This window comes from Lepisma saccharinum, chromosome 2 (assembly GCF_977018435.1).
Source record: "Lepisma saccharinum chromosome 2, izLepSacc3.1, whole genome shotgun sequence".
Lineage (NCBI taxonomy): Eukaryota > Metazoa > Arthropoda > Insecta > Zygentoma > Lepismatidae > Lepisma > Lepisma saccharinum.
The window spans coordinates 87,350,924-87,362,424 of NC_139230.1; the positions used below are offsets into that span (position 1 = coordinate 87,350,924).

The 11,501-nt window shown below is 36.3% G+C and overlaps 1 protein-coding gene across 2 annotated transcripts in view; it reads left to right on the forward strand.

Annotated features, from left to right (window-relative positions):
* Nucleotides 1–9,942, forward strand: part of LOC145984086 (uncharacterized) — a 129,974-nt gene extending 120,032 nt beyond the window's left edge. For both annotated transcript variants that reach the window (XM_083117491.1, XM_083117492.1), the window contains exon 2: nt 8,361–9,942. In XM_083117491.1, the coding sequence (XP_082973617.1) occupies nt 8,372–9,811 (1,440 nt within the window). In that variant the 5' untranslated portion in view covers nt 8,361–8,371 and the 3' untranslated portion in view covers nt 9,812–9,942. The remainder of the gene's footprint in view (nt 1–8,360) is intronic.
* Nucleotides 9,943–11,501: the final 1,559 nt, after the last annotated feature.

Consider the following 11,501-nt stretch of genomic DNA (forward strand, 5'->3'; position numbering starts at 1 on the left):
ATTTGAACTATTTTGTAATATCTGTCTGTCTGTCTGTCTCTCTCTCTCTCTGGTCTACGTCAATGACAGAAATGCAAGCAATATTCTTATTTATTTTTAACCCAATTAAAGGAAAGTGTAAGCATTTAAAAGAAATAAGAAAGATCATCACTGTTGCTCTTCCTTAGAAATTGTTGTTCTTCGAGGAAGAAAAATTAAGGATTTAGTCCAGCACCTTAACACAGTGTCCCACGAGTCTCTCTTGACTAACACTGTCAAATGTGAAGTGATTTTATGAATAAATTTTCCGCCTGTTTACGTATAACGTTGCACAGATTTGGTAGTTCACACACGGTGTAATTATTTCGTGTTATCTTACGCAACAACAAATACATTTCATAAGACTGTTCTGGACACAAGACTTGCATAAGTAAACAAGTATTTTGTCTGTTCCAGTATCACAGGAAAAGAATATCGTCCTGCAATGTTCAAGCCTCTAGATATTTTCCATTAATAATGTCTAATCACAATAATAAGTTAGAAGAAATAACTCGCATTTTCACAACTACCAATATTCTCGTGTTTAATCACTTCGAAAATTATTTCTCGAAGATATCGGTTATGCTACAAGAAAGCAAATCAAAATTAAAGTAAAAGTTCAACTACACGTATACCAAACGACATTTACAATATTGGAGGGACAGAATACTTAAAAAAACATTGTTGTTTCATTCGAAGGTAAAGGCGTGGTGTAGTGGTTCTTCTACCTGGTTTAAAGAGTTAAAGCTTGTAGCGTAGTGGCTACCGTTCAGGATTGTCAATCTGATGGTCGTAGGTTCAAACCCTTCCTGTGGCAGAAAATTTTCGTAAGTTTTAGACATATCCCATTGTCTTCATTGTCCACGCCGTGTGAAACGGAATGATTCAGTTTGGAATTAACGATGGGGGGAGGGGAAATATTGAATTACAAAATCTCCATTTCAACGAACCGAGAAGTGGAGAAAAATGGAATAATTCTTATAAATATTAAAAATTACGTTCATTTTTTTAGTGGTGTAATCGCAGGTAAAATCAAAGATCTTACCTGGAAGATTTTAATTTGCTCTGAACTCAGCCAAAAGGCATTTCGCACCGATCTAATATATTCTCTAATACATTTCAAAATGTTATTGAATGTTTCATGTCGATAATTTGACCAATGCATCCATTCTTGACGCTCGGACGATATTTTCTGCAACTACCTCTTCTCTCCAGTTCCTTCTCCTTCTTCTCTCCCCTCTTTCCGCTCTGCTTTTATCTCATATCGCCTTCCCTACTTTTCTCGCATCTTATCTCCATCCCACTCTTCTCCACTCCTCTTATCTCCTTTCCTGTCTTAGATTTCCGACTCCACTGCACTATTCTCTCTTTTTTCGTTCTTCTCTTTTTCTCTCCTTTACTCTACTCTCCACTTCCGTCTTCTCGTCTCCTCGTCTCCTCTCCTCTCGTTTTCCTCCTCTATTCTCTTCTTTGTTCTCTTTCCTCATCTCTCCTCAAGTCTTTTTCCATTCTCCTCACTACATCTCCTCTCCTCGTCTATCCTATCTTTCTTCTCCTCTACTTTTCCTCTTCTCCTTTCGCTTTCTCTTTCTCCTCTCTGTTGTAACCTTTTGTTTCCTCTCACCTCTTTTCCTTACTGTAGACTCATCAGCGATGAAATACTAGAAAACCTATATTTTTCTTACAGAAAGAATTTTGTCATTTGCGATATAATAGTGATATTTTTAATAATTTTATACAATAATACTTGTTTATATTTCTTTCGCGTATTTTATAAATATATATTGTGCATGTGGCAACCCTGAAATTGAGCCTAACTCTGCACGCAACCCACCAACGGCTTGTGTAAATTGGGTTGCCTAGTTTAAAATGTCGTTGTCCTAAAACTTTTGAGAGACACTGTACTAAAGATTCCACACATATGGAGCAAATGACTATCATTTTAAAATTTGCTGATATTGAAACCGATTGTGTCGAAGAGCTAGTAGCTAGATATTTTGGCTCCCTAGGCAGGATTGTAGTTCAGCCCCCCCCCCCTTCCCCCGCTCTATACCAAGCACAGAAATGTTATGTTAGTCCTTCGATATTTTCTAATTGTGATATTTGCACCCTATTTTGAATTGAGGAAACAAAGAAAAAGTCATTAACAATATCATAGGTTTGGTTTGAGTTGGTGTTTTACGTCCACTTTATGCACAGTAAGGCTAATCGGGACTGGACCTATGGTTTAAAGTGGGATCCGAACCACTGTGCAATGTGCCTCCACTGGGTATCGAACCCAGGACCCCTTGATTACAAGGTAACGACGCTACCACTGCACCATTGGGGAGGCCCAACAATATCATAGGTTATATGGATTTTTAAGTTCTAAAAACTGTACTTTTAGGCTCATAAAAGAGGCTCTAAAAATCCTAAAATAGGCTCTAAAAATCCTAAAATAGGTTCTAGAAATCCTAAAATAGGTCCTAAAAATCTTAAATTAGGATCGAAAAATACTGATTAGGTACAATCCTTAATAACAAAATTTTAAAAAAGTAAGAAATTTTAATAGGTTTTATAATTAAGTATTAATTTTCTAACCAAATTTTCATTTGTATACATCATTTTGAAAATTATCCATAAGTTATTGTAATACAATACTTGTAGCTACTGTTTGCAAAAGTGCGTTGATATAAAAAAATGAATTACATATGTTAAATTTGATGCGCATATCAGGGTGCTACTCATCGGGAATTCTTTGACTTCTAGGAATTGTGCGTGAATTATTGGCTCCGGGAATTATGTGTGAATTTTTCTCCGTAGATGTGAAAAATTGCAACTTTTATCAATCCAAATCTCATTTAATTTATTCATATTTATATATGCCCTGAATCATGTTTTTCACAGTTTAGCTTTTATTTTTATCGAGGAAGGAAAATAATGCTGTACGAAGAATAAAACAGAATTTTCTCAATCCGTTTACTTTGTTAGTGTCCTTTGCAGAACAATCCATCTGACAGGCAGAAAGATTATTGCAAGATAAGTTTTAGTAAATTTGAGATTGATATTCTTATACAATTAACAATTTTCCGTAGATTAATATATTCATTTGTAACTTGTGTTTGTATTTGGCGTCTAAGTATGTGAAATGGCAAATGTAAACTCCGCACCTTAAATTAAATATTTTAAATATATTGTTAAATTGAATTGAAGTGAATTAGAATTTTTGGATACGTTGGAATCACACAGACCACTTATATCATTAATATATTTGTGTGTATCTGTGTGTGAGTGGTAAGAGCCAGTAATACATAAGGTTGACACAGAGAAAACACCTGTTTGTACCCTTGAAGTTTTGGAAAGTTCGCCTTGATAACAGGGAATTATACTTCAATTTTATCATGTCCTCGGAGTGGCCACCATGCATACATAACAATCTTTTTCATGTTATCCACAGGCCATCTTTTGTCTGTGAGGATCATCTTACATGCTGAAAATTATTTCTCAACCTAAACATAGTCAGTGGTGCAAATTTGAATGCTGAAACATTACTTTGCAAAGTGTGAACGCCACAAAGCACAGAACTGATGTGAAAGTGAGCAAGACCACACATATCAGAAGTTTGTACTGTGGACTGTGTAGGTAACAGTAGCGAGACATTCTGCTTTGTTTGGAGCTTTGAAAAATCATCATGAACTTGGAGGGAGGGAAATCGACAGAAAGTATGTTTCAATCATGTAAGTCATTGAATTTTTTCATCACCTAACAGAGCAACTACCTCTCCGTGACATAAAAATCCTGTTAAACCTTAAAAAGTATATAAAGACCTAAAAATGGTTTGATTTAGGCACATAAAACTAAAATCGGTTCTAACAAGCAAAATAGGTTATTTTGGGCACTATAAAACTTTATTAGTTGTTGCATATTTTAATGAAACACTGACATAACTTGTTATTTCTTATTTACCTGAAATCCGAGGTCTAGTTATATTTAAAGATTTGTAGTTTACATTTCTTTTTCTTTTTTTTAAAAAAATAGCATATTTAAGCATAGTTCAGTTATGTCTTAGTACCTGAAGAACATATTTAAAAATGTACAATTACTACTACTTTGGTTAAAGAAAATTGCCACAGTGTGTTACAAGAATATACCTCTGCCAAGTGTAAATATCTCTGTCGCATATTATTAAATACCATTTTCGTCAGTAATTTATTATTAATAATAATAATATTTAAATTTGATATTTGTTGACATATACTTGAGAAGATTTTCTATCGATTCACATTCAGATTTTAAAGAACATATGGGGGGCCTCACATTCTAATCTCGCCTGGGGCCTCACAATATGTTGCTACGCCACTGGCATACTGTGCCATTGCTCTACCACTGAGCTACCAAGCTGACCTGGCTCTGCCTGATTTTTCGCTGTCACTGTTTTACCTGTGTGGAATTTTCTCTGTCAGTGGTATCACAATGGAATCTGTTGCCTTTGCAACAACATTGCCTGGTTTCTCCCAGCATAGAGATTGCACACAAACTAATTTCTGGTCAAGGAAATATGCATCCATTCCTCATGCAAAGTGGTCTCTAGTTCAGAAAGTGTGGCTGGATGTGGAAACCTATTATGACCTTTGGCTACCAAAATACTCCATAAATTATGTTAATATCTTGCAAGTGACTGAGGAGGCCAAATGAGATGTTCCATTTCATCTTCATGCTCATCGAACCATGCTTTGATGTGCCGAGCAGTGTGAATGGGGGCATTGTCATCTTTGAACACAGGTCGTCTGCCAGGGAACATATTCTGGAGCATGGAGATGCTTGTCCAGAATGCTATGATATTCCTCTGCTGTGATTCTCCCATGGAGGTTGTCTACAAGTGGGCAAAGACCACGCCAAGATATTGCACCCCACACCACCACAGAACCCCCTCCATCCTTAACAGTAGGAAGGAGGCAGTCAACATGAAATATTTCTACAGGTGTTCGTTTTTCACACCCAAACATGCTTAGTGGTTGGGAATACAATGCGAATGAAGACTCGTCAGACTAGATGACCTCTCCCCACTGCTCTGTCCCCACAGCTGCTCTGCCATGAGTGTTCACAGTGTGCAGTTTTTGTTGGAAAATTTTGGTTCATACAGGGTCTTAGGATGGGAGGTCATGTCTGAGGCTATCTGAGACACCGTTGTCTTGTGCTTTGAGGCCACTACCCACTTCAGGACTAAGCCATCTCTGTCGGTGAGCTTCAAATTTCACCCACTGTTCTGTTTTGAAGATGACACCTTACCTTCTATACTGTTGGTTGTCATCACAGTTGACATCATGTTCTTTGCAATGCCCACAAGGTTGGCAGATTTCACGACTGAGGCCCCATCTAGGCACACTCCAATGATCAGTCCATTTTCAAAGTCCCAGAGGTCGAACATAACAGCGTTTGACTGGTAGCAGCATGTTCACATATAATCCATACGACTGCTGCTGATAAACTGATACCTCTGCCTTCAAGGCCTATAGGTGGCAGGCTTCTGTATCAGGTGGCATAGCTGTGCTATGAGGACGAATTATGACCCATATTAATTTGTCCACCACCTGTATACACACAGACAAAAATTATACCTAATTTTAACATTTAAAGTATTTACTCAAAATAGGGGTTTACATTGCTCTTTATCATCATGTAATGGTATTAATGCGGATGTCTCTTTAGAAAAGCATTTTATGCTGATCTTATGGTAATATTAATCAAAGATTTGAAATTTGCCATTCATGATAAAACTATATCCACCACTTGGAGGAGTGCTAATTCAACACTCTCCTTCTCTCCATTGTACTCGTTAAACCATTCCTCAATGCTTTTTGGTTCTGCTTCACTCTACTTATGATGTGAATGAATTTGTCTACATTGTATCAATTTTCTTCTGCTGCTTCCTTATCCACTTCATTTCTTTGTTATATCTTGCTTGGTTGTTGCATAATCTTGCTTCCGTCTGTACAAAATTATCCGAAATGTTATCTTTTGTCCCTCTTTCATGTGCAGAGTCCTCTCTGTTATTATTTTGTGGTTCACCCTGGTTTCGAGTTTTTTTTTTCATTTTACATCTATGACTACGTCCAATGAGAGAATTAGGGACCATAGGAGAGACATAAAGAGGAAGATCCAAGAACATCACTGAGTGAGCACATGTTGAAATATGGACACAGGGTTAAGCAAGTGCAAATGAAAGAGAGGAGGGGAAAATGAAATAGAGAGAAAAGTGGAGAAACGAAGCATATCTGCATAAACAGGGGAGAGAAAATGAACAAGAATGCAGCCGAAATTGGGAAAAAATGGGTGGACCTAATAAAAATCATGTGAAAAGTTAATTGGGCAAGTTTCCAGAGCCTCCTTCAATTTTTATCACAAAAAGTGGAAGATTTTAACTCCAGGCCAGATAAAGGAAAGAGCATGTCAATGTCATCAGGAAGAGCATGGGAGGGAAGAGGAGAAGAGTAGGTCATAGGATGAAGGAGAGGGGAAGAAACAACCAGTTGTGACATCTGAGAAAGTACAGCAAGGTGGAAAAAACAGTTTTCCTAGGAAGAAACAAGGACTTACCTTAGAAGTGTAGAGTGACTAGTCATGTAAAGTTATGTGTTGTGTATGTGGTTATCTTGGCTTGAGAAAGTTCTGGGAAACCAGGACAAAACGTTGCATGAAAAATAAAATAACCGTATATTACGAGGGTAATTTGGAAAGTAACTGCCATTGTGGCGTGGCACTAGTAGTAGTGGGCAGAGGGCAACCATTGTTACATCACGCAATCTGTGATTAAGTAAGCTTCCAGCTGTGCTAGTGAGAACATCGTAGTGCTGCACATGTGCTGGTTACAACATCACAAAATGTATGCTGCCATCAAAAATCCCACCAAATGTGAGGTACGCAGAGTGATAAGATTTCTTTGGGCAAAAAATTTGTCAGCGGCAGACATTCATCATGAATTGTGTGCTTTATATGGCCCAAACATTATGGGTGCAGGTGTTGTGCGTCAGTGGATCAGATTTTTCAAAGCAGGAAGAACAAGCATTCATGATGAACCTAGGAGTGGTGATGATCTTGTCAAGAAAATTGACAACACAATTCACATCGATTCACAATCCCGGAACTTTCTGAAAAATTTCACTTCTGAAGTTTACTGTAACACTTTGCAAAAACTGAGAAGAGCCATCCAGAACAAACGTCGCAGTCTGCTGACATCTGGGGTTGTGTTCGTGCATGACAACACTCACCCTCACACTGCTCGGCGAACACAAGACCTTTTGCGCCAATTCAAATGGGACAATTTTGATCATACCCTGTACAGCCTGGACTTGGCTCCTTCTGATTTTCATCTGTTCACTCACATGAAGAAGTGGCTTAGGGCACAGCACTTTGCTGATGAAGAGGATCTTCGAAATGCTGTGACAGGTTGGTTGAATTCCCAGGCAGCCGAGTTTTATGCAGAAGGGATTGGTAAGTTGGTGAAACACTATGACAAGTGCTTGAATTTACATGGCGACTATGTTGAAAAACAGACAGCTGTACCTATCAGATGTAAAGTAAAAATTTGTTGTATCTATGCAGGTTTTTTATTTACAGCCAAACGGAGGTTACTTTCCGAATGACCCTCATATTTTGCATCTATAAAAAGTGGTTGTGTAAACCTTTAAGAAGAACCTAGCTATCTCTCCAAGACCTTAACCTTAAATATTGTAAAAGTTCCTTACAAAAGGCCATATGCTCCTACACAGTAGGAGCATATGCCACAGATTTTCTCTTTTTTGAAATGATATGCAGTTTGAATTATGCTAATTTTACTTTTCATACAGTACATGAACTTCACGTAAGATGATCAATTGTGATTTGCTTACAAAAAAATGAAACTTATTTTTTTAAAAAAATGCTTGTTTACTTAAAACTCATTCAGGTATAATAGGGATTGTAGCTTTCCTGTTGATGTGATTCAAATGGGTGTTCTCAGGAAATAAACACCAACTTACCTAGGCTGGTAACACAAGAAAACCTTTTTGAGTCATACTGGTTTATCCACTTCAGAGTATATTGATACAGAGCTCCAAGCCTTTTTTATTTTCCTCTGTTCGAACATATCCTGGAATGCACTCTTGGGGCAGATGTGATAACAAATTTTCTTTGATCCACTATATCATTTGAAATCATTGATCTTGCATAGTGGTGTTCAACTTTGGGAACAGACAAAATAAATTTTCTATTGGAGTAACTATGAGATTATACCATGCATTCTACAGAATTATTCTGTTTATAAATCTATGCACTAGGTTGGAATAAAGTCTGTATGATATATATCTTTTCTTCTTTCTTTTCAGGTCAACATAAAATGTCACCAATTATTCCTGTAGCATCATTACGAGCCATTGCACTTCACAAATTGTGCAATGCTATCTCGTTTGCAACCACTCAAATTTACAGACAAAACAACTCACTAATACCTATTGAAGCAGCATCAAATGTGAAAAGTTACTTGTTTTATCTACCAGGCTCTATTAGAGAAGATGTTCTACAATATTTGTTGTTTGATCAATTTTTAAATAGTTGGGAATCATATGTTTGCTTACATCTTGTTCTAGGGGAAGGTGTAAAATTACTAGCTACAGGAAAGTTTCCTCAATCTTATCACAGCATAGTGTTAGAAGTAATACATATGCATGGTGTTGCACTTGAATATTTAGATTTGCGAGGAGTGTGGCTATCAGAGAGTGAATTAACCCTGTTGCAAGATATGTTGCAAGAACTTCCACATTTGAGGACATTAATAATTCCTCACATGGCAACTGATCAAATACTGAACACAATAGGACATCATTGCCCATTTCTTCACACTCTGGATATATCAGGAGAAAATGCAATATCTAAAGTTGGATTCCTGGATTTGTGTTATGGCTGTGGTCAAATCTTAAAGTACATTAATGTGGGCAAAGTGTATTCTTACTCTGATAACATTCAACCTCCAGATGTAGCCCTACTACTAAGTTTGGCACCAAATTTGGTATCTCTCGGAAATTACAAATTTGTTGGGTTGGCTCTTGTTCACATGAGTAACATGTACAAAGTCACGACACCAACCAAACTGCAGTTTTTGCATGATACATTCACATCAAACAAGACACTCATGACAATAATAGATTTTTGTCCAGATCTACAAGGAATTTACTTGGACAGTCCAGAAGACAATGTTGTACCACACTTGCATTTGCTTCATAAACTTGAGTATGTAAAACTTCATAGATTTGAAACATCAGACCTCATGAAATTTCTTTCAAATGGTGGATCAAAACTATGTATACTAAAATTAATATCAGGGAGAGGTTCCTGCGATATAAATGACATTAATAGGTTTTGCCAAAGATTGAAAGAATTTGAATGCTACAAATACTCCTTATTAGCATTAAACAAAGAAATAACATTGGAAAACTTGGTTACTCTTAATATAATGTTTACACAAGCCACCACACACTGCATAAGAGACATATTATTTGGTGCACACAAACTAGCTCATGTCACAATTGGTAATGTTGGTGACTTAACTGATGAAGATATGCGCCAAATGCTAGAGCAAAAGTGTCTTATTGATGTAGAAGCTTTAACATTTCTTTCAGCAGAAAACCTAAGTGTACATACCTTGAGAATGCTCATACATTTATGCCCTCTCTTGAAGAGTATTGGCCAATTAAAAGGTTGGAATATTACTCAAAGTGATGTGGCTGAAGTGCGTTATTACATCAAGAAAAATAATCTTAATGTACGCATACATTTTTGATTTTTTATGGTGATGAAATAAATAGAAAGCAGTAGAATAAAGCAGAAATAGTGATGATTGATGTACTGGTGGTTCATAAACTATATTACAGTTACTAGTATGCATAAAAATGCTACTGTGTAGCTACCTTGTGAATGAGATTAATATAAGACACATATTTGTAGTAACTTAAAATGTTCATACAAGAACTTAAATTATCATTAATGTGCTGAATGCCTACAAAAATTAAATGTTTGGATTAAGGCATAAGCAGTGTAATTTCTAAAATTCATATTGTGTACATTTACATTATGAAATAGTAATAAATTAATTTTATTTTGTTATTTTATATTATTCCTTCTTATTTTGTAATGTACATTAATTGCAGCTGCTCAGCAAGAGACTGAAGGCGATTCTCTGTATATTCTACTTGTTAATATAAATATTGCAATTTTATATAACAGACAAATGGGCATTGATTTATAACCAAAGATCTGATTCACTGGTGTATATTGGGGCCCGAACTATCTGTAGGGTGCCCAGGAATTCCATTATGGTGAGGTTACTGACATTTTAGGTAATGGGGGCGTACCTGAGGAGATGCCATCCCCCTAGGTCATGAGATTTTCTTAAATATGAATGTAATGAAATTGAACTTCCACATTGAATTTTATATTTTGTTCCTCAGTAATTTCCATACAAACTGTCCAAATTAGGTATCAGACCAGAAGAAGCAAAAGCAAAATCAAACTGTCCATCTTCATTCACACCGCAAGATGATGCTAGGCCTACATTTAGAGCACCTGGGTTGGCTACCACCCCCAGGCCTCTATCTGCAATATGGCCATCATTTGGGGGAATATACTTTGGAAAAAAAAATAGTTGACATAATTTGAACTGGGCTCCATGCAGGGGCACCGACTTGTCAAAATTATTGGGGGGCTCTGATCACTGAAATAAATGAATGAATGACTCATTTCCTCCCTTTTTAAAAAAAATAATTTAAAAATTACATCTTCATATAGCAGTTTTTAAGCATCTATTATATTCCTCATGCAAATGAAAACGTTTAGAAAATTATAACACCATTAAGCCTTTTTTCCATGATTATGAAAAACTAAGTATGCTGACCAAGGCAGTAATTTATTTTATTAAAAACATAAACTAAACGTAACGTTTCAACCTTCTAGCAAGGTCTTCATCAGACTCTGTATCAAGACATTTGTACTTGATACAGAGTCTGATGAAGACCTTGCTAGAAGGTTGAAATGTTACGTTTAGTTTATGTTTTTAATAAAATAAATTACTGCCTTGGTCAGCATACTTAGTTTTTCATAGTTTAGAAAATGTTTCAAAGTCTCTTTATGTCTTTTGTGTCTGCTCATTTGTTTTTTAGATAACAATTAACATTTTTATTGAAAAGTATGTATTTACATTAAGAGACCAACCTAACAGTTTTATGCCAGCCTCGGTAGCTGAGCATGTTGGGTGGTCGACTCAACTCGCTTTGATCCAGAGGTCTAGGGTTCGAGTCCCGGCGAGGGCATGGGTGTGTTTTAATGTCCGCAACAGACATGTGATGGGTTGCAAATAACCCATAAAATAACGAATATTTAACAGTTTTATTTAATTATTTACATAAATGCTAACACAAATCGCAGGAAAATAGTTTTACTTTTTTGTTCTTGCTACAATATTTTACTTTTTAAAT